At 51.0% G+C, this 22960-nt stretch overlaps 2 protein-coding genes across 2 annotated transcripts; one reads left to right on the top strand and one right to left on the bottom strand.

Moving 5' to 3' along the window:
- Positions 1-248: 248 nt before the first annotated feature.
- On the top strand, positions 249-12039 carry Prss57 (serine protease 57). Its single transcript, XM_004673157.3, has 6 exons — positions 249-327; positions 662-815; positions 2333-2477; positions 3786-4049; positions 4522-4686; positions 11983-12039. Exons 1-6 carry the CDS (start codon positions 249-251, stop codon positions 12037-12039), a joined length of 864 nt encoding a protein of 287 aa, XP_004673214.3.
- Positions 12040-12974: 935 nt separating this feature from the next.
- Fstl3 (follistatin like 3) lies at positions 12975-17663 on the bottom strand. The gene is made up of 5 exons (XM_004654680.3): positions 17564-17663; positions 16089-16271; positions 14845-15060; positions 14018-14245; positions 12975-13925 (listed from the first exon to the last, which is right to left on the bottom strand). Exons 1-5 carry the CDS (start codon positions 17658-17660, stop codon positions 13879-13881), a joined length of 771 nt encoding a protein of 256 aa, XP_004654737.2. The 5' UTR covers positions 17661-17663; the 3' UTR covers positions 12975-13878.
- Between the last annotated feature and the right edge of the window lie 5297 nt (positions 17664-22960).

Raw genomic sequence — 22960 nt, 5'->3', positions numbered from 1 at the left:
GCCAGGTAAACCAAGGCAGGGGGAGTTCAGTGAATCCTTGAACTTGAGTGGCACTCTCACCGCCCAGGTCCTGCATTGTAGCCTCTTATGTGGCTGTCACCAGGGACTGTTTCCCAGAAATGCCCATTTAACACAGCAGAGTATTTCAGCCAGGCCTCCCAACCACAGGCCACAGCCCTGTTCCTGCTTTCCGGTGACGGTGACAGTTGCTGATGGTGCCGACCCGGGAAACACAGCCGGCAAAAACTATGGTGCCCAGGCCAGGGGGCTGCGGTGTACTGCTGCTGACTTTGGCCACCACTCTGAAGCTGTCTATGAGTACCCCCGGTAAGGACCCTCAGGCTCCGTCACACTCAAGCCAAGGTGGCCCCAGATGACCCTGGGCTCCCAAGCCAGAGCCCACATCTAGCCTAGCTGCTAAACCAGGGACGCTGGCCATGAGCTGGAGTGTGAGGGCCCCAACACAGGGTCTCAGGCCCTCCAGACCTGGGTTTCTTGGGTCCCTCGGCGCAGTTGGGGTCTCCTCTGGCTTCTGACCTTGCACTGATCTATTTTTGTTTCTTCTTCCCTCTGACTGGTCCCCACTCCTGTTCCATGCTAGAGTCACCAATATTGGGCCATCTTCCTGCCCTGGTCCTTTACATGGCCACTTCTGCCACAGGTTCTTGGGCATCCTGGATTGTAGGAGGCCATGAGGTGACGCCCCACTCGAGGCCCTACATGGTTTCTGTGAGTTTTGAGGGCCGGCACCACTGTGGAGGGTTCTTGCTCCGGGCCCGCTGGGTGGTCTCAGCTGCCCACTGCTTCAGCGACAGGTGAGAAACTCAGGCCAGGGTGGGATCTCTAGGCCGGCAGAGAGCTGGGATGCGACAGGAGTGGGCCAGCCCCGACCTCACTGCAGTGTGGTGGAGACAATAACCAAATACAGTAACTACAACCACCTTTACTTTAAATTATTTATTTATTTATGAAAGCGAGGGAGAGAGAGACTAAGAGGCAGAAGAGAGAGAATAGGTGCACCAGGGCCTCTGGCAATTGCAAACAAGCTCCAGATGCATGTGCCCCCATGTGCATTTGGCTTTACATGCATACTGGAGAATAGAACCTGAGTCCTTTGGCTTTGCCAGCAAGTGCCTTTACTGCTATTCCGTCTTTCTAGCCCACCTTTATATTAAAATTAACATTATCAAGCCGGGCGTGGTGGTGCACGCCTTTAATCCCAGCACTCAGGAGGCAGAGGTAGGAGGATCACCGTGAGTTCAAGGCCACCCTGAGACTACAGAGTTAATTCCAGGTCAGCCTGGACCAGAGTGAGAGCCTACCTCAAAAAAAAACAAAAAATTAATAAATAAATAAATAAAAATAAAATTAACATTATTGTCCAGTGTGGTGACAATGCCTGTTATCCTGGCAGCTGAGGCAGAAGGATGGAGAATTAAGGGCCAGCCTTGGCAATTTAGACAACTTAGTGAAACTCTGTCTCAACTCAAATTAAAAAGAATAGTAGGGTCAGGTGTGGCGTTGCACGCCTTTAATCCCAGCACTTGGGAGGCAAAGGTAGGAAGATCGCTGTGAGTTTGAGGCTACCCTGAGACTCCATAGTGAATTCCAGGACAGCATGGTCTAGAGTGAGACCCTACCTCAAAAAACAAACAAACAAACAAAAAGAGTAGTAGGCATGCCTAGAATTCCCACAGTGAGGGGGTGGGGCGTGGTCAGCAGCAGAGCTTCTGCCTAGAATCATATTATCATTTTCTGTTCGTTTATATGTTATTTATTTATTTACTTTGGCTTTTTGAGTTAGGGTCTCACTCTAGCCCAGGCTGACCTGGAATTAACTATGTAGTCTCAGAGTGTCCTCAAACTCGTACCTCTGCCTCCCAAGTGCTGGGATTAAAAGCACGCACCACCATGTTGGGATTAAAGTGTCTTAATACTTATTTACTTATCTGAGAGAGAGGGAGAGAGGAAGAGGCAGATATAGAGACAGTGAGCACACCAGGCCCTCCAGCCACTGCAAACAAACTTCAGACACATGTGCCACCTAGTGTATTTAGCTTATGTGGGCCCTGGGGAATAGAACCTGGGTCCTTAGGCTTCTCAGGCAAGTGCCTTAACTACTAAGCCTCTCTCCAGCCCTAGAATCATATTATAATATCTTCATTCTAATTTTGTAAGGACTGCAGAGTTACTGTGAGTGGGTGGGACTGAAAGTAACTGTGAGGATAGTGGGCTTCGTAATCACTGATGGGTTCAGAGCCCTGTGAATCCTGAGGGGGACCATGGGCAGACAGATGGCCCTCACCCCTCTTGTCTCATCCCCTCAACGCAGAGACCCGGGTGCTGGCCTAGTGGTGCTGGGGGCCCACACCCTGCAAGCCTCGGAGCCCACACGGCAGGTGTTGGGCATTACGGCCATCATCAGGCACCCTGAGTACCAGCTCGAGACCCACGCCAATGACATCTGCCTGCTGCGGGTGAGCTGCCACAGAGTGCCAGTGGGCCCCATCAATCTGACCTCTGGCTTTATTCAATTCAGGGCCTTGCATTCTGGGTGAGGGCTCACTTTGGAAATGGTTAGAGGGAGGGCAGCGGAGATGGCTCAGTGGTTAAAGACACTTGCTTGCAAAGCCTGCTGGCTCTGGCTCGATTCCCCAGTACCCATGTAGTTTACCCAGTAAGACACAAAAAGTAGTGCCTGTGTCTGAAGTTCGTTTACAGAGGCAAGAGGCCCTGGTGTTTTAGCCAGGCATGGTGGCTGTAGCCTCCAATCCCAGCACTTGGAAGGCAGAGGTAGGAGGATCACTGTGAGTTCAAGGCCAATCCTGGAACTACAAAGTGAGTTCCAGCTCAGCCTGGGCCAGATACCCTGCCTCAAGAAAACAAAAGACAAAGCCAGCTGTGGGCATGGTGGCTCACATCTTTAATCCCAGTATCCGGGAGACAGAGATAGGAGGATCACCGAGAGTTGGAGGCCACCCTGAGACTACAGAGTGAATTTCAGGTCAGCCTGGGTTAGAGTGAGACCCTACCTCGAAAAACCAAAAAATGAAAAAAAAAAAAAATGGGGGTGGGGGAACGAGTGATAGCAGCATGTTGTTGAGCTTGGAGGTAACCTGGGATCCACTGGCCTCTGGTACAGGTGGGGAAATTGAGGCTGGGGCAGAAAATTGACCAAACTGAGGTGAGGGGAATGGGAAAACAGAGATGGTGAAACTGTGACCTGTATTTAGGCATGCAAGGAATGAGTCCCAAACCTGCACTTGGGGCCATTCTTTCTACAGCCATTAGAAAGAATGGTGGTTTCACGCAGCCCCCACAGGACCCCACAGCTAGCAGGGTATGCAGCCTGGTCAGCTGGCCTGATGTGTGTTGGGGGGTGAGGCAGGAACTGTCTGAGCCAGGGCATCTCAAAAGCCTCCTGGGCCAGGACACTTGAGCTGAGGCCTGAAGTCTGAAGGGGAAGATAGAAGAAGCATGAGGACCCCAGGGGTCTTGGAATGGTGAACCAGGAAGCTTCACCCTGAGGATGGTGGGCGCTATGGAAGGCTAAAAGCCCCAGCAGAGAGGGGATGTACTAGCCAGCGGCTGGGCAGCAACTGGGAGCCCTCTGCCCTGGTCCACAGTGGAGCAGCCTGCTGGACGGACAGAGGCTGAGTGGCAGCCATTCATGCTTCCCACAGACCAAACAACCCAGTGTCTTGGGTGGGGATACTGAGGCTGGAAGGGGCCAGTGATTGGAGAAGGGTGAACAGGTCGCATTGAACCCAACTTTCTCCCTGCAGCTGAACGGCTCTGCTATCCTGGGCTCTGCGGTGGGGCTGCTAAGGCTGCCGAGGAGACGTGCCAAGCCACCCGCAGTCGGGGCACGATGCCATGTGGCCGGGTGGGGCTTTGTGTCGGACTTCGAGGAGCCACCTCCCGGGCTGATGGAAGCTGAGGTGCGCGTCCTGGGCCTGGGTGTCTGCAACAGCTCCTGGCGGGGCCAGCTGAGGCCTGCCATGCTCTGCACCCGCAGTGGGGACCGGCGGCGACGTGGCTTCTGTTCCGTAAGATACTCTACAGGCATTTCCTTACCATATGGGGAAACTGAGGCCCACGGAGGGGGGTCAGAATCAGACAGGAGCAGCTTGGGAACTGAGCAGATATAAGAGCTGAGGTCCAACAAGGTCAGAGAGTGGACATGGGTCACACAAGGTTGCTGTACCCAGTTGTACAGGCTGCACAAAGACCACTGACTTATTTTATTTATTTATTTGAGAGAGAGAGAGAGGCAGATAGAGATCGAAAGGGCATGCCAGGGCCTCCAGCCACTGCAAACAAACTCCAGACGCATGCACCACCTTGTGCATCTGGCTTTACATGGGTACTGGGGAATCAAACCAGGATCCTTAGGCTATGCATGCTAGCGCCTTAATTTCTGAGCCACCTCTCCAGCCCAAACAGACATATTTATAAGAGACCTTTAGGGAAAACAACACCCCAAGACCAGTATGTAACATCACCTCTCCTCCACCCTAGGCAGATTCTGGAGGACCTCTGGTATGTGGGAACCGGGCTCACGGCTTAGTCTCCTTCTCCGGCCTCTGGTGTGGTGATCCCAAGACCCCTGATGTGTATACACAAGTGTCTGCTTTTGTGGTCTGGATCTGGGATGTGGTTCGGGGCATCTCCTCACACAGGACGGTGAGATATACTGAGGGGGCAGAGTGAATCACAGCCCACTGGTGTCAAGTGGATGCCCCTCGGGGCCTGAGGCTTGGGGTGTGGGCATCCATCCCAAATGAGGTGGCAGGTGTATAGGTGCCAGCTTCCCATGAAGTGAGCTCCAGACCCTCCAGCTCTCACTTGTACCCCCTTGCCTGATTCTCTTTCATACCTCCTAATGATAGGAATTAGGAGTAAGTTAGCTCCCATTTTGTAGGTAGGTAGTCAGGGTTATAGGCCCAAAGAGAATATTACTAATGACAAATCCAGAGGACAGAGTCCAGGAACTGAATTCTAAAAATCCCTGAGTCACCCTGACTCGACTCACCAAGATGTCCAGCTGACCAGCTCTTGTGCCATTGTTTATTGAGATTATTGTTATTATTATTATTATTATTTTCATTTTTCGAGATAGAGTCTCTAGCTCAGGCTGACCTGAAATTTACTGTGTAGTCTCAGGGTGCCCTTGAATTCACTTTGATCCTTCCACCTCTGTCTCCCCAGTGCTGGGATTAAAGGCGTGTTGCAACCAAACCTGGCTCCTTTTTTCATTTTATTTATTTATTTGAGAGAAAAAGAGAAAGAGAGAGAATGTGTATATACGGGTCTCTAGCCACTGCAAACTCCAAACACATGCATCTGGCTTTATGTGGGCAGTGGAGAATCAAACCAGGGTCCTTAGGTTTAGCAGGCAAGTACCTTAACCGCTGAGCCATCTCTCCAGCCCCCTTTGTTCATTTTTATCAAGAGTAGCCACGTGCATTCAAAGGAACCACCATGAACATTCAAAGTAGGCAATCTAATCAACCTGAACTGGTGCCTAATTTACACCCCCGAGGATGAGAAGTCCCACTCCCAATCACCAAGTTGTCTAACTGCCAGGGCCCTCCCACTTTCAAAACTTCCTGCTTTACTTTCTAAGAATAAAACTTTGGCCAGGCATGGTGGTGCATGCCTTTAATCCCAGCACTTGGGAGGCAGAGGTAGGAGGATCGCTGAGAGTTCGAGGCCACCCTGAGACTACATAGTGAATTCCAGGTCAGCCTGAGCTAGAGTGAGACCCAACCTCGAACCCCCAAAATAATAATAATAATAATAATAATAATAATAATAATAAAGTTTGTTTAACTTGCCCTTCTACTTTGTCTATACCTGTCAGTTCTTTGCAGTTTGTAAGAAAATGGACTCGAGAGCTTCTGGTTTGGGGAGTTCTAGTGACCTTAGTGATCAGTGTGTCCAGGGCACTATGGGCTAAGCCTAGCTACAACTGAGAAACGCTCCATTGCTCCTGACACCTGCAACACCACCTCCCCTGGGTTTCCCCACTCCACTTCTCAGACCCCACTCTGGGTGGCCCTGGGCCTCTGTACCCACTGTGTCCTTGCCTGCAATGCCAACCAGCCACACTAATATATAGACAGGGAAAGCAAGTCACAGCTAATGGAATGGGGTTGTGAACTAAAGTTCTCAGAAAGCACTACATTTACTTCAAACAAGGCTGAATGGACTGATAGATAGGATAGCATGGGGACGCCAGGTGTGGTAGCTGCATGCCTCTAATCGCAGCACCTGGAGGCTGAGGCAGGAGGATCACTGTGACTTTGAGGACAGTTTGGAACTACAGAATAAGTTCTCCGTTAGCCTGGGCTAGAATGAGAACCTGGTTTGAGAGAAAGAGAGGAAAAAAAAAGAGGGTGTAAGAAGCCTAGAGTGGGTGTAAAACACACACACACACACACATACACACACACACACACACACACACACACACACACACACACACAAAGCCCTGGGGAGATGAACTATGCCACAGTCAGAGCAGGATTAGCTAATGGCCATTTATCATCCACCTTTGTGTCTGAACTCCGGTCATCATGTGAAGCCTTTTGGAATTTATGTGGGAATTTGGGGTGTCTTTGAGAGCATCAGAGGGTGGGCTTTAACCCAGGAGTTAGGGTGCTGGACAGTCATGGTCATACAAACTTCCACTGAGTCAGTGGTCTGTAGGTTCTTGTCTTATGAATTTAAAGAATGAAATTTACAGGGCTGGAGAGATTGCTTAGTGGTTAAGGTCCTTGCCTGTGAAGCATAAGGACCCAGGTTCAACTCCCCAGTACCCATCTAAACCAGATGCACATATTAACGCACGTGTTTAGAGTTCATTTGCAGTGGCTAGAGGCCCTGGCATGCTCTCTCTCTCTCCCTCTTCATCTCCCTCTCTCTCTCTCTCTCTCTCTCTCTCTCTCTCTCTCTTTTTGAGATAGGGTCTCACTCTAGCCCAGGCTAACCTGGAATTCACTTTGTAGTCTCAGGGTGGCCTCAAACTCATGGCGATCCTCCTACCTCTGCCTCCTAAATGCTGGGATTAAAGGCATGTGCCACAACACCCAGCTGTTAAAATATTTTCTTTGATTTTTTTGTTCATTATTTATTTATTTATTTGAGAGCGACAGACAGAGCGAGAAAGGCAGATAGAGAGAGAGAGAATGGGCGCGCCAGGGCTTCCAGCCTCTGCAAACGAACTCCAGACGCGTGTGCCCCCTTGTGCATCTAGCTAACGTGGGACCTGGGGAACCGAGCCTCGAACCGGGGTCCTTAGGCTTCACAGGCAAGCACTTAACCGCTAAGCCATCTCTCCAGCCCCTAAAATATTTTTTAAAATAATGAAATTTACAGACCATAGAGGATGAAGTTCAGGAAGTGTTTTTTTTTTTTTTTTTCCTGAGGTAGGGTCTCACTCTAGCTCAGGCTGACTTGGAATTCACTATGTAGTCTCAGGGTGGCCTGGAACTCTGGGCAATCCTCCTACCTCTGTCTCCTGAGTGCTGGGATTAAAGGTGTACACCACCATGCAGGGCCACAGAAATAATTTTTAAATTTATTTTATTTATTTGAGAGAGAGAGAGGAAGAGGAAGAAATGGGAGGGGGGAGAATGTGTGTGCCAGAGCCTTCAGCTGCTGAAATGAACTCCAGATGCAAGCACCACCTTGCATCTGATTTATATGACTTCCAGGGGATCAAATCTGGGTCCTTTGGCTTTGCAGAGAAGTGCTTTAAGCCATCTCTTCAACGCTTTATTATTATTATTATTTTTATTTTTTGGTTTTTCGTGGTAGGGTCTCACTCTAGCTCAGGTTGAGCTGGAATTCACTATGTAGTCTCAGGGTGGCCTGGAACTCATGGCGAACCTCCTATCCCTGCCTCCCGAGTGCTGGGATTAAAGGCATGCACCACCATGCCCAGCGTTTTTCCTAAAAATGTTTTATAAATAATTTATTAATAAAAATAATAATAAAGGGCTAGGTGTGGTGGCACAAGCCTTTAATCCCAGGACTCAGGAGGCAGAGGTAGGAGGATCACTATGAGTTCAAGGCCAGCCTGAGACTACATAGTGAACTCCAGGTCAGCCTGGGTTAGAGTGAGACCCTATGCTGAAAAACAAAAACAAAACAAAAAAATTATTTATTTGAGAGAGAGTGAAAGAGGCAGGGAGAGAGAGAGTGAGAGATTGGATGCTCCAGGGCCACTAGCCACTGCAAAGGAACTCCAGATGTGTGTGCCACCATGTGCATCTGGCTTGCATGCGTACTGGTTTACACGGGTACTGGGGAATCAACCTGGGTCCTTTAGGCTTTGCAAGCAAGTTCCTTAACCATTAAGCCATATCTCCAGTACCTCATTTCATATATATATATATATATATATATATATATATATATATGTATATATATATATACATACATACACATACATATATATATGAATATAAATATTTATAATATAATATATATAGTATAAATATATATATATAGATGTATTGGTTTTGTTTTTTGAGGTAGGTTCTCACTCTAGCCCAGGCTGACCTGGAATTCACTATGTAGTATCAGGGTAGCCTTGAACTCACAGTGATCTTCCTACCTCTGCCTACTGAGTGCTGGGATTAAAGGTGTGCGCCACCACGCCCAGATTTTTTTATTAACAACTTCCATGATTATAAAAAATACCCCATGGTAATACAGTCCCTCCCCCCACTTACCCCTTTGAAACTCCATTCTCCATCATACCCCCTCCCCATCTCAATCAGTCTCTCTTTTACTTTTGATGTCATGATCTTTTCCTCCTATTATGATGGTCTTGTGTAGGTAGTGTCAGGCACTGTGAGGCCATGGATATCCAGGCCATTTTGTGTCTGGAGGAAGCATGTTGTAAGGAGTCCTACCTTTCCTTTGGCTCTTACATTCTTTCTGCCACCTCTTCTGCATTAGACCCTGAGCCTTGGAAGGTGTGATACAGATCTTGAGGTACTGAGCACTGTGATCATTTCTTTCCATCACCATGATACCTTCTGAGTCATCCCAAGGTCACTGCCATCTGAAAAGAGAAGATTCTTTACCAAAAGTGAGAGTAGCATTAACATAAGGGTGTGAACATTAACAGAAGTGCTTACTGGGAAGTTTGATAAGCATAGTATATACATTTGGCCAGACAACAACAGACATTACACCCCTAGGGCTCATGACTAACCATATTAAGCTTTCAGTATCAGGGATGTATTCCCTTCCCATGGAGCGGGTCTCCAGTCCAATTAGAGGGCACTTGGTTTCCCCCATAACAGACATGCCACTATTGCACCTGTTGGCTCATTTGGCCTGGCTGGCCAATTACAAGGCTTGCAGTGTCCACTGATGAGTATTTTCAGTGGTGATTTCTCTTTCTCCCATTGAACTGCATGCAGAATGGCTTCTTCCAGCTTTCTGTCAGCTGGTCTACATGGAGGAGGTTATCAGCTCAGATCTAGCAAGAGAGAGAATGGGTGTGCCAGGGCTTTCAGCCACTGCAAGAAAACTCCAGATACATGTGTCCCCTTGTGCATCTGGCTTATGTGGGTCCTGGGGAATTGAACCTGTGTCCTTTGGCTCTGCAGGCAAGTGCCTTAATCACTAACCATTTCTCCAGTCCCCTAAAAATATTTTTAATTTTTTGTTTATTTTTATTTATTTATTTGAGAGTTACAGAGAGAAAAAGAGGCAGAGAGAGAGAGAATGGGTGCATCAGGGCCTCCAGCCACTGCAAATGAACTCCAGATGCATGTACAACCTTTTGTATCTGGTTTACGTGGGTACTGGGGAATCGAGCCTTGAACCAGAGTCTTTAGGCTTCCTTAGGCAAGCGCTTGGGCTAAGCCATCTCTCCAGCCCTACAAATACTTTTTTAAAGGAGATTATAGGAGCTGGAGGGATAGCTTGGCAGTTAAAGTGCCTGCCTGCAAAATTTAACAACCCAGGTTCAATTCCCCGGTACCCACATACAGCTGCCAAATGCACAAATTAGACATGCTTCTAGAGTTCTTTTGCAGTGGCTGGAGGCTCTGACATGCCCATTCTGTCTCTCTCCTATCTCTCTCTGTGCTTGCAAACAAGCAATTCAATAGATAGAAGTCATGAGATGGGGCGGGGCATGGTGGTACAAGCCTTTAGTTCCAGCATTCAGGAGGCAGAGGACTGCTGTGAGGTTAAGGCCACACTGAGACTAGTGAATTCCAGGTCAGCTTGGGCTACAGGGAGAGCCTACCTCGAAAAATCGAAAAACCTAAAAAAAAAAGAAAGAAAGAAAAGGAATTTAAGATTAAGAAAAGGGGTGGTCTTTTGGGATTTCTGCGGCTCATGCGAGCATATCTCTGCAGTTAGGTCGAAGCTTCAGAGACTTCATGTGTCATTGCACCAGGCCCTTGCAGGGATGCACACGTAACTGTTGGAAAGCATGCGTTCGTTCAGTAGCTTTCCCTTTCAGCCTCACTGCCATGATGGTCAAGTGAACCAGATCATTTGCAGTAGAAAGAGGCTCTGGTGTACCATACTCTCTTTCTCTGTATGTCTCTCACAAATAAATAAGTAAACAGATTATTTTAAAAAAATCTTCCAGGAAAAGGGAGCTCCTTTAGGGAACAGGAGATCTGAAGAGGGGATTTGGGTTTAAGGAAAAAAAATCTAGGAAGGGAACTTTTTTTTTTTTTTTTTTTTTTTTTGGTTTTTCGAGGTAGCGTTTCATTCTAGCTTAGGCTGACCTGGAATTCACTATGTAGTCTCAGGATGACCTCAAATTCTTGATGATCCTCCTACCTCTGCCTCCCACATGCTGGGATTAAAGGTGATCACTACCATGCCTGGCTGTTATTTTTTATTACTTATTTATTTATTTTGGTTTTCTGAGGTAGGGTCTCATGCTAGCTCAGGCTGACCTAGAATTCACTATGTAGCCTCAGGGTGGCCTTGAACTCATGGTGATCCTCCTACTTCTGCCTCCCAAGTACTAGGATCAAAGGCATGTGCTACTATCCCTGGCTTTCTTTTTTTTTTTTTTCCCTGAGGTAGGGTTTCACTCTAGCCTACACTGACCTGGAATTCACTATGTAGTAGTCTCTGGGTGGCCTTAAACTCACAGCACACAACAGTCCTCCCACCTCTGCCTCCAGAGTATTGGAATTAAATATGGGTGCCACCATGCCTAGTTCTTAAACCTTTTTTTTTTTTTTTTTTTGGTTTTCTGAAGTAGGGTCTCACTGTATCCCAGGCTGACCTGGAATTCACTATGGAGTCTCAGGGTGGCCTTGAACTCACAGCAATCCTCCTACCTCTGCCTCCCGAGTGCTGGGATTAAAGGCGTGTGCCACCACGCCCGGCTTTAAACCTTTTTTAAAAATTATTTATTTGAGGTAGGGTCTCACTCTAGCCTAGGCTGACCTGTAATTCGCTATGTAATCTCAGGTTGGCCTTGAACACTCATAGCAATTATCCTACCTCAGCCTCCCAAGTGCAGGGATTAAAGGCATACACCACCACTATTTCCTTTCCTTTTCTTTCTTTCTTTTCTTTTCTTTTTTTTTTTGGTTAAAGGATTTCAGTATTTGGATAACAACAGCTCTGTTTCCTTTTGTTGATATTTATTGTAAATGGTATTATAATTTCTCAATAAAAACTGTTTTAGAAAACTCTAAAAATTTATTTATTTGAAAGAGAGAGAGAATGGGGGTGCCAGGGCTTCTAGCCATATATGGCAAATGAAGTCCAGATGCATGTGCCACCATGTGCATCTGGCTTATATGGGTACTGGGGAATCAAACCTGGGTCCTTTGGCTTCACAGGCAAGTGTCTTAACTGCTAAGCCATTTCTCCAGCCCTGTCCTAAACCTTCAAGTCATCTTGTCCTTGTCCCTTCCACACCCCAGAAAGGCCACTTCTCTTCTTTCCTCTCCATCTGTCTCCAATCCTTCCCAGGGACCCAAGAACATGTACTGTGTCTGCTTCCAGGACAGCTCATCAGCTCTGGCCTGAAGCGGCAGCCTGAGGAAGCTGGCAGAGATCTGGACTTCGGAGGTTGATGACAAGTGTCTTCCTGCATTGTTCTCCATTTCCTTTGTTAAGTCAGGGTCTCTCAGCTGGGCATGGTAGCACATGCCTTTAACCCCAGCATTCAGGACGCAGAGGTAGGAGATTCGCTGTGAGTTCAAGGCCACCCTGAGACTACATAATGAATTCCAGGTCAGCCTGGGCTAGACTAAGACTCTACCTTGAAAACAAACAAACAAAAGTTTCTCTCACTTAAACCCAGAGAGCTTGCCAATTAAGTTAGTCTAGCTTGCTGGACTGACTTTTCTGAGTATCGCCCTGTCTCCACCTCCCCAGAGCTGGGACTACAGCAGTCACCATGTCCACCTGGCATGTCCACGGCTTCTGAACTAAGGTCTTCACAGCCCCAACATGGCTGTTGTATAGTTTTCCTCTGGGCACGTGATGTCATCTTGGAGTGGAGAATGCTTGGGCCTGGTAGCCATGGCACCTTGGGAGCAGAACTGATACAGTGATAGCCAGGTTGAGGGCCATGGTAATGAGCTATTATTGACACTCCTAGTAGATGGAGGGGGGCCTCACAGGACCCTCGCCTGGAACTCCAGCGACTGTTCCCTCCTGCCCTCCCCAGCTGCAAGTGGTCCTGGGAGAAGCTAGATCACGCAGGAGGTAGAAGGTTGACTGGAAGAGGGACTCCACGGCACAGCTTCCATGGGGTTGCTGTCCAGGACATGGTGGGACTCCAGCGGTGCAGCTGACTTTGAGTCGTTGGCATTCCTATAAGTAACCCCAATAAATTTGATGGGCTACCAAAATCGGGTTTTGGTTCCATCATGCTTTGGTCAGTGGCCTGAACACTATCGGGGTGAACAGACACGTTCAAGTGTCTGTAGGGAAAAAGTTTCATACGACAACAGTGGCTCTTTTTCAGTTTTTATTTCTTTTCCAAGGCAGGACCCCAGTGTGCGAAGAGGCTTCCTCACAGGAAGCTCTGAGGAACCCCACTGAGCACACTTTTCTTGACATCACAAGTCAAGGCACAATTGGAGACTGGAGGATAATGGCATAAACTTGGGCAGGCCTGGCATAGTGACGCACACCTTTAAGCCCAGCACTTGGGAAGCGGAGATAGGAGGATCGCGGTGAGTTTGAGGCCAGCCTGGGACTACAAAGTAAGTTCCAGGTCATCCCAGGTTAGTGCGAGACCCTGCCTCAGGGAAAAAAAAAAACAAAAACAAAAAACGAACCAACAAATATCTTGGGCACTCCTGGCCCCAAACTTGGAAACTTGGAGAGGCTTGTATTCTCTTGTACTGTGTCCCCGCACATGGGCTGAGCCTTTGGTCTCCTTGAAGGCACAGGTGGCTGATTCTGAGTGACAGCTGGGTTGGGAGAGGGTGCATGGTGTGGGGGATAGGCTCTAAACAGTGCCGAACGCGTGTCACCTGAACTGGTTGACAGGAGGTGGGCTGGAACGGCGTCTAGAAGCCTGGCCCCATGTGAACAGCAGTGTCCTGACCGCTGTCTTTGTGCACTGGGACTCATCCTCAAAGGCAGACTCTCCTCACCACTTCAGAAAGTAAGTGGGTGGATCAGGAAAGGGGGACCCGGTGCTCTTGGTGGTGACAGAAGTGAGAGGTCCTCTCAGAGAACAGGTGTCTGAGGTACAGAGGCTGGGGGCTTCCCAAGGAAGTACCCTAATCTGACCTGGCCAACACACTTGGGGATCCACAGTGGACACTCAGGCACTGACTGAGTTCAAAGCGCGTCCATGTCATAAATTAGACTCGGGTAATAAATAAAATGGAGGTGTTTGGCTGCTGCTCACAGGAAATTCTCAGACTCTACTTCGGGCAGTCCTCTGGAGACACCTGCAGGGGCGGAGGAAGCAGGACAGGGTGAGCATGCATGATGCGCCCTGGAGCAGCCTGGAGCGCGCGGGCCCTGGATCCCCACACCTCACCTGCGCAGCTGCCCTTGTGCAGCACGCCGATGGAGCGGCCCAGAAAGCAGGTGGCCTGGCGCAGGTGGCACGGGGAGGCATAGGTGACATTGTTCTTCCCGCAGAGCGCCTGGCCGGGCTTGGAGGGCATGGGGCAGGGCGCCGCACGACAAACCACGCAATGCGTGCTGCCCGTCTGGTCCACTACGCACGACTGTGGATGTGGGCACTCCACGTTCGCGCAGGACTCTGCGGGTCGGAGGGCAAGTCAGCGTCTCCAAGGCTGGGATTGCACTGAGAGCCCCGTCCCTAGGACACAAGCCCTACCTCCCGCTCCAGTGAACCCTGCCTTTCAAGTCGCAGCCGCAGTTCCGCCCCCGGCCGTATCAAACCCTGCATCTCAGGTTGCACGGCGGGCACCACCTCTAAGCTACGAGCCCCGCCCCCAGCCCACGGCTCTTCCAGCGGGGAGAGCGGCGAGGCCAGCCCGGGCATCACGCAGGTCCTTGAGGCCACGCCCCCCACCACTTCGCCCCCATACTTGGCAGCGGCCGGGGCACCAGACTCTCGGCCTCGTGACCCGCCCATCCGCTCCCTGAGGCCCCGCCCCACACTTCGGCAACAGCGCGGTCCGTGAAGCACGGGCCCCGGGCCCCGCCCCTTCCGCAGACCCCGCCCCCGCACTTTGGCAGCCACGGCGGAACACCGTGTACAGGCCTGCGTGGGCCCGCCACCCCCCGGCCCCGCCCCCCGCAGGCCCCGCCCCCGACCTTGACAGTGGCGGTACCGGGGGCGCCGGCCGCGGCCCCCGCCCCTCCCCGGCCCCGCCCCCGCGGCCCCGCCCCTACTTTGGCAGCGGCCGTAGTACATGACGTGCAGCTCCGGGCGGCCTCGGCAGCGCTCCAAGCGCAGTTCGCACTCGTTCCGGTAGGTGGCGCCGTCGGAGCCGCACACTTGCAGGCCGCCGGGGAGCCCCGTGCAGTCCGGGGCGCACTCGCAGCGCGGGCGGTCCCCCAGCATGCGGCACTTCTTGTCAGGGCCGCACTCCACGCCGTCACAGGAATCTGCAGAAAGACGACACGCCCGCGTGGTCCCCACGTGCCCGCACCGCTCTGACCGTGGATGAAGAGCCATCTAGGGTCGGGGACCCACTGGAATGGGGCGCCCCCTGGTGCGGAGCTGTTTTTGAGCTCCCGCCAGGACCTCCCCAAGGAAGTATGTGTCCCCCCAGAAGCATGTCTCGGAGGTTCTTCTTGCACACTCTCATATGTCAGGTAAGGAAAACTGAGGCCTGGTCACAGCTGTGAGTGAATATAGGGGGCCCAGAAGCACCCCAAACTTCAAGGCCGACCCCAGATGGACACCCCTGCCATATTAGTTTTTGTTGCTTGTGAGTCTGCAGTACAGGCGCTCTTGCCTCAGTTTCCCCATTGTAAAATGAACTGGAAAGCCCTAGTTTACGGGCCCAGGAAGCACTCCAATGAGAGTGGCCAGCAGGGAGCCCCATGTCTACCCGCCAGGGCATGTGGGCTGCACCTGGGCCCCCCCCCAGGCGGCCCACCCACACACATCTGGAACCGTTCTGCTGAGTGCAAACGGGGAACGGAAAGGGGGGCCTAGTTTCCCTCCCCAGGGCCAGATGAAGTTGGGGAGGGCCGTCCTGGGCCATCTCGTGCCCAAACTAGGCACTTTTTTGAAGTCTTTCTTTTTCCCAGAAGCCTGGGTGGGGGGCAGTGTCCTGGAGGCCCAACACGTGGTAGTGAGTTCAGGACTACCCAGCCAGGCTGTTCTGGGATTAATCACATCTCAAAGGCCAGCAGGCTCCTCATCTTGGCCTTCAGGTCTACAGTCCTACAATCTACCTTACTCCAAGCTACCCTGCCTGACCACACCCCAGTGCATGACCTTACACCCCTGGTTTCTGCAACATGCCCTGTGTCCAGCAAACTCCTAATCATCCCCCAACACCCCACGCCTAATTCCCACTTCCTTCAAGGCATATTCCAACACCCTGGGGGCCAGGAGGGCCATTCATGCAACCTATCCTCCAAGGCAAATGACGCCTGTTCCCAGCTAGTGCCCAGGGCCTCACCTTTGCATGGGAGACAGTGGATGAGGCCCAGCAAACTCAGAAGGTTGATTCTGCTCTCCGGATGGGTGGCATTGGACCAGGCCCTGTCCACATTGCCAGAAGCACAGCAGTCCTCCCAGGTCACGTTAGTCCTCAACACCAGGCCACATTTGCCCACTTGGCCTTTGTGGAGCCAGCACACACCTACGGCAAAGATGAGAGCCCTATTTCTTTTTTTTTTTTTTCCGAGGTAGGGTCTCACTCTGGTACAGGCTGACCTGGAATTAACTATGTAGTCTCAAGGTGGGCTCAAACTCTCAGAGATCCTCCTACCTCTGCCTCCCAAGTGCTGGGATTAAAGGCGTGCGCCACCATGGAGGGCCCTATTTCTGACCCTGATTTCCATCTAGCAAACTCCTAATCATCCCCCAATACCCCACATCTAATGCCCCTCATCCCCATCCTGTCCATTGGGCACAGTCACCAAGCATGACCTGTCTCACACTCAGGAAGGAGGTAGAGAAAGCCACACAGTTGTGACCCAGGCTTGGACCTTGGGGAATCCTCCCCTCTGGAGCCACACCCCCATGGCTCCATCACCAGCCCCCTGTCCAGTCCCCTGGCCTGGGAATTGGCACTTTGCCCAGCCCGGTTAAATGCCAGGCTCTGTACATGTGAGGTTCCGTGGAGTGTGGAGTGGCTGCCCGCCTCTGCCCTGGGTCTAGACAGTGCTGAGCCAAGGGCAGCCATGCCCCCAGCCTGCAGCCCCCCCTCGCCTGACCCGCCTCTTACTCACTGCAACCGAGGAAAATTCCCCTGGCGTGAGCTCACTCTTCCCTGGGGACAGGGACACAGCAGCCTTAGGGGAGGGGGCTCTGCTCCCCTCAGAGGCTGGGTGGGGTAGGGCTGGGACTGAGGCACAGGACCCCCCAGTTTCTTCACCATCAAAGTAGGGACCGCCTCAGCCCCCATGTCCGATTGCTTCCCAGTTCTGGGGTGCTCCCGAGAGCCTTTTAAAGACCAAGACCAAGAGCCTCAGCACCCATTTCACAAAATGGAAACTGAGTCTGGAGCCCTCCCTGTCGGAATACCAGTTTACAGAACCACAGGGGCTCAGGGGAAATCTGAGACACCATTCCCCTAGCTGGAATTCTTGGGTCGGGCAGTGTCTCTCTGGGGACTCAGAAACCACCCCCACAGTTCTCCTTTTGGTCCTGGCTATGCCACTTACAGACTGCCTGACCCTGAGCCTCAGTTTACACATCCTGAAAACAGGGTTGGCAAAAGTACCCACAGAAAAGCTGTTCTGTGGAGTTCAGTGGGAAAGAGGTAAACAGTAAGTGCTCAATAAGTGCCTGTTCTACTTAGAGGCTGAAGGAGTAGAGCTCCCCCACACGTTGCTAGGATACTCACAGCACCCTGCGACATCCCCCTGCCGCATTCCTCAGGCCACGTGGGTGACCCACCAGCCCACCCCTTCCGACTCCCCCACTCACCGGGCATGGGGTCCCCCAAGCCCACGGCATCCACCGCCCAGACCAAGGCCCCCCAAAGCAGTGACCAGAGCAGCGGCCGCGTCGCCCTAGGATGCATGGTGGTGAGCTTGCAGAGGGAATAGGCAAGGGCCGGCGGCGCGTCCTATTAAAGCCAGAGCGGGTTGGGCGGGGCGGGGCGGGACATGTCCCTGAGGCGCTGGGCCCAGCCCATCTGGGAGCCAGGGACTTGTCTGGGAGCTTGTGTCTATAGTAGGGATCAGGTCATCTGCAGTGACCCTCGGTGATCTAGGATATCCCAGAACATTTGGGGAGGGTCTTTGGGTTGGAGGGTCGTGACTATGAGCAGAGGGGACCCACAAGGGAGTGTGCCTGCATGCATGTGGATCCCAACTGGGAACCACGCTGGGGTTGTCTGCCATGTGGTCCCTTGGATGGCCCTAGAGTGGCCTCTTCCCCCAGCCTGACCTTATCAGCCCATATCCTCAGACAACACACCCAGTGAGCAAATTGTCTGCAGGATGTCTCTAGCTAGGAATGCTGACTGACACCTGTAATCCCACACTTGGCTGCAGGCTGAGACAGGAGGATAGCCAGTTAGGGGCAAGCCTGAGATGCAGAATGAAACCCTGTCTTAAAATAAAAAATAGCCGGGCATGGTGGCACATGCCTTTAATCTTAGCACCTGGGAGGCAGAGGTAGGGGGAATCACTGAGTTCGAGGCCACCCTGAGACTACAGAGTGAATTTCAGATCAGTCTGGGCTAGAGTGAGACCCTACCTTGAATGAAACAAAACAAAACAAAACAAAAAAGTAGTGCTGCTCTGGAGAGATGGCTTAGTGGTTAACATACTTGTCTGTGAAGCCTAAGGACCCAGGGTTCAATTCCCCAGTAGCCACGTAAACCAGACGTACAAGGTGGCACATGCATCTGGAGTTCATCTACAGTTGCTGAAAGCCCTGGTGCACCAATTCTGTCTATGCCTCCCTCTCTCTCTCTCTCAAGTAAATAACAATATGCTCAAAATATTTTAAAGGGCTGGAGAGATAGCTCAGTGGTTAAGGTGCATGCCTATGAAGCCTAAGGACCCAGGTTTGACTTTCCAGGTCCCACGTAAAACCAGATGCACATGGTGGTGCATGCATCTGGAGTTTGTTTGGAGTGGCCCTGGTGTGCCCTTTCTCTCTTTCTCTCTCCCCATCCCTAATGAATAAATTTAATTTTTTTTTAAAGCCAGGTGAGAGGGTGGATAGATGGCTTAGCGGTTAAGCGCTTGCCTGTGAAGCCTAAGGACCCTGGTTCAAGGCTCTATTCCCTAGGACCCACGTTAGCCAGATGCACAAGGGAGTGCACGTGTCTGGAGTTCATATGCAGTGGCTGGAGGACCTGGCATGCCCATTGTGTCTCTATCTGCCTCTTTCTCTCTGTCTGTTCATCTCAAATAAATAAAAAATAAAAAAACAATTTAAAAAAAAAGCTAGGTGTGGTGACGCATGTCTTTAATCCCAGCACTCAGAAGGCAGAGGTGGGAGGATTACTGTGAGTTCGAGGCCACCCTGAGACTACATAGTGAATTCCAGGTCAGCCTGAGCTACAGTGAGACCCTGTATCAAAGAAAAAAAAAAAAAAAACTCAAACATGGGGGTATACACCTGCCATCTTAGCACTGGTCAGCCTGAGCTAGAGTGAGACCCTACCTCAAACAAACAAGCAAAAAAAGGGCTGGGGAAATGGCTTAGCGGTTAAGGCATTTGCCTGCGAAACCAAAGGACCAGGTCTCACGTAAGCCAGATGCACAAGTGGGTATATGCATCTGGAATTCTGTGCAGTGGCTGGAGGCCCTGGTGCGCCCATTCTCTCTGCCTCTTCCTGTCTCAAATTAAAAAAAAAAAAAATCCTGGGTATGGGTCATGCCTTCATTATAGCACTCAAGAAACTGAGGCAGGAGGATTCCTACAAGTACAAAGCCAATCAGTTGCAAATTGCAGGACAGCTAGGGCTACACACACCTTGTCCCAACAGGGCTTCCCATTCTCTGCAAGACAGAGCTGGTCTCTGCAGACCTTGTCTGCTCGGGAATACCTGTTGCCTAGACACAGGTGCTTCCCACAATTTTAGGGTGACATCAGTGTGGGTCTAGGAGGCGCTCTATCTGTCCTCTGGCCTCAGTGTTGGAGACAAGCTTCCCCTCTTTTTTTTTTTTTTTTTAGGGGCTTGCTCTAGCCCAGGCTGACCTGGAATTCACCCTGCAGTCTTAGGCTGGCCTTGAACTCAGTGACCCTCCTACCTCTGTGCCACCTTGTGCATCTGGTTTTACGTGGGTTCTGGGGAATCAAGCAATCAAACTCTGGATGTTAGGCTTTGCAGGAAAGCACCTTAACCACTCAGCAATCTCTCAGCCCACGCTTCCCATCTTAAAGCAGGTTCCTCTTATCTTGAGGCCTCTGCAGTGGCCAAGGCAAGCTTCCTGGTGGCAGGACCCGGTGGCTGGGAAGCTGGCTGCATTCTGACCTCACCAAGCTCCTGGTGTGGAGGGGCCTCCTACCATACAGCATATGAGCAAATACATCTCTAACTGAAGTGGGGTACCTGCTTTCGGGGAGATAAAAAGGGGTGAAGCCATAGAGAGCCATGGATTGACTAGGGTTTCTGGGACCGTCCCTCAGGTCTTGTGGTCTTGGAGGGAGCCTCTCCTGCTGAGCGAGGCAGGTCTTCCACCTGTACAAGCCGCACTTAGGCCTTTTTCTCACACCTTTAAAACAGCCCAGCAGCTGGCCAAGGGCCAATTTACTGTCCTGATGACACACAGAGAAGGTGCTGACCTGGCCTTGGTCCCCAGCAGTGCCCCCATGGATGCTCCTGGGTTGAGGCGGGGCTAGAGACCCTTGTGTACTCCTCCAGGCCATGCGGGGAGGCTGGAGTGTGACCTTGGCCGATACCTGAACCCACTGTGCTGGCCTGGGCTGGAATATCAAAAGGGGTGATTGTGTGGCTGCAGTGGGCTCAGGGCCCTTCCTGGCCTGCTTCCTAGCTGGCATCCAGAGACCGTGGACTGGGAACCCAAGAGACCCCAGTGACACCTTGTAGCCCCTGCCTTTAGATCCTCACTAACCACCCTTGCCCTGTCTCCTGTCCACTTCCTACCTCAGCACTAGAGACGTGGCTAAGTCACACTCCTGTCTCGCTCCTGTCCAGGCCCAAGGGACACACAGATAGTGAAAGTCCCGTGTCTTGTACTTGGGGTGTAGCTTTATGGCAGCTGCTGTACTTAAGGCTGCCTGAAGAGGTTGAGGGTGGCACAAAAGGAAATGATTGATTACTTGTTTTTTCAAAATATTTTTATTTATTTGACAGAGAAAGAGGGAGAGGGAGAGAGAGAATGGGCGCACTAGGGCCTCCAGCCACTGCAAACAAACTCCAGATGCATGTGCCCCCTTGTGCATCTGGCTAACATGGGTCCTGGGGAATCGAACCTGGGTCCTTTGGCTTTGCAGGCAGACACCTTAACCACTAAGCCATCCCTCCAGCCCTTGTTTTATTTTTTTTTAAATAAGGGCTCACTTTGTAGTCTGGGCTGGTCTGGAACTCCCAGCAATTCTCTTGCCTCAGACTCCTTAGTGCTGGAATGACAGGCTTTTACCACCCAGGAGAAGGGATATTTAAATTAAGTCTTGGTTGGCATGGTGGCATGCACCTTTAATCCAAGTTCCTAGGAGGCAGAGGTAGGAGGATTGCTGTCAGTTCAAGGCCAGCCTGGGCTACAGAGTGAGTTCCAGGTTAGCCTGGACTAGAAATGAGACTCTGTTACAAGAAAAAAACAAAGGATTGGAAGACAGTGTCTGACAGGTCTGCTCTGAGAACCCAAGAGCTGGGGTTGGTGCTTCATGGCAGAAAAGTACAATTCAAGAGTCACTGGTGAGACCTGGGGAGATGGCATAGCAGTTAAGGAGCTTGCCTGCAAAACCTAAGGACTTGGGTTTGATTCCCCAGTGTGCACGTAAGCCAGATACACAAGGTGGTGCATGCATTGGGAGTTCCTTTGCAGTGGCTAGAGGTTCTGGTGTGCCTGTTCTTTCTATTTAGGCCCCTCCCAATAACTTTTCTTTTATTTTTTGTTTTTTCCAGGTAGGGTTTTACTCTAGCTCAGGCTGACCTAGAATCCACTACGTAGTCTCAGGGTGGCCTCGAACTCAGGCCGAGCTTCCTACCTCTACGTTCCTAGTGCTGGGATTAAAGGCGTGTGCCACCATGCCCAACAAATAAATTATTTTTACTATTTTTTATTTTTAAATTTTTCTTTATTTAAGAGAGAGAGAAATAGGTGAGGAGAGAAAGAGAGAGAGAGAATAGGTGCGCCAGGACCTCCAGCAACTGCAAATTAACTCCAGATGCATGCGCCTCTTTGTGCAGCTGGTTTACGTGGGTCCTGGGGAATCAAACCTGGGTCCTTTGGCTTTGTAGGCAAGCGTCTTAACCACTAAGCCATTTCTCTAGCGCCCCCCCCCCCGTTTTTTTTTTTTTTTCAAGGTAGGGTTTCACTCTAGCCCAGGTTGACCTGGAATTCACTTTGTATTCTTAGGCTACCTCGAACTCAAGGCAATCCTCCTACCTCTGCCTCCTGAGTGCTGGTATTAAAGGCGTGCACCACCATGCCTGGCGAAATTATTTTTAAAAGAATTTATTTATTTATTTATTTGAGGGAGAGAGAGAATGGGCACACCAGGACCTCCAGCCACTGCAAACAAACTTCAGACACATGTGCCCCCTTTGTGCATCTGGCTTATGTGGGTTCTGGAGTGTTGAACTGGGATCGTTTGGCTTTGCAGGCAAATGTCTTATCTTCTAAGCCATCTCTCCAGCCCCTGGCAAAATTACTTTTTAAAAAGAGTCACTGGAGCTGGGTGTGGTGGCGCACACCTTTAATCTGAGCATTCTGGAGTCAGAGGTAGGAGGATTGCTATGAGTTTGAAGCCACCTTGATACTACAGAGTGAATTCCAGGTCAGCCTGAGCTAGAGTGAGACAAACCAAAACCAAAAAAGAGTCACTGGTGGGATTTTGGTCTCTGTGTCCCTAACCCAGAGCCTACCTGTCTGTTCTCTTCTGTGGCTAAGGGGGACTTTATTGATGGCCTCTGTCCCTAGCCCAGAGCCTACTGGCCTGTCCTCTTTAAGGGCTAAGGGGGACTCTACTGATGAGATCAAGATAGGAGACCTTCAGAGCCAGGTGTGATGATGCAAACCTGTCATCTCAACTCTGGGGAGGCTGAGGCAGGAGGATGGTGAGTTTCATGCCAGCCTGGGCTAAAGGGTGGGACTCTGGGGCTGGAGGGATGGCTTAGCAGTTAAGGCGTTTGCCTGCAAAGCCAAAGGACCCAGGTTCGATCCCCCAGGACCCACG

This window comes from Jaculus jaculus, chromosome 15 (genome assembly GCF_020740685.1).
Source record: "Jaculus jaculus isolate mJacJac1 chromosome 15, mJacJac1.mat.Y.cur, whole genome shotgun sequence".
NCBI lineage: Eukaryota > Metazoa > Chordata > Mammalia > Rodentia > Dipodidae > Jaculus > Jaculus jaculus.
The sequence above is the reverse complement of the archived record's forward strand: the minus strand, read 5'-3'. Positions and strand labels throughout refer to the sequence as shown.

Excerpts from the sequence above, each read along its gene's own strand:
- Prss57 (XM_004673157.3), top strand. The coding sequence starts at position 249 with ATGGTGCCCAGGCCAGGGGGCTGCGGTGTACTGCTGCTGACTTTGGCC. Across the intron at positions 816-2,332 it reads GCCCACTGCTTCAGCGACAG|AGACCCGGGTGCTGGCCTAG; the intron begins GTGAGAAACTCA and ends CCCTCAACGCAG. Across the intron at positions 4,687-11,982 it reads GCATCTCCTCACACAGGACG|GGACCCAAGAACATGTACTG; the intron begins GTGAGATATACT and ends AATCCTTCCCAG.
- Fstl3 (XM_004654680.3), bottom strand. The coding sequence starts at position 17,660 with ATGCATCCTAGGGCGACGCGGCCGCTGCTCTGGTCACTGCTTTGGGGG. Across the intron at positions 16,272-17,563 it reads CTTGGGGGACCCCATGCCCG|GTGTGTGCTGGCTCCACAAA; the intron begins GTGAGTGGGGGA and ends TCTTTGCCGTAG. Across the intron at positions 15,061-16,088 it reads CCACTGTCTCCCATGCAAAG|ATTCCTGTGACGGCGTGGAG; the intron begins GTGAGGCCCTGG and ends GTCTTTCTGCAG.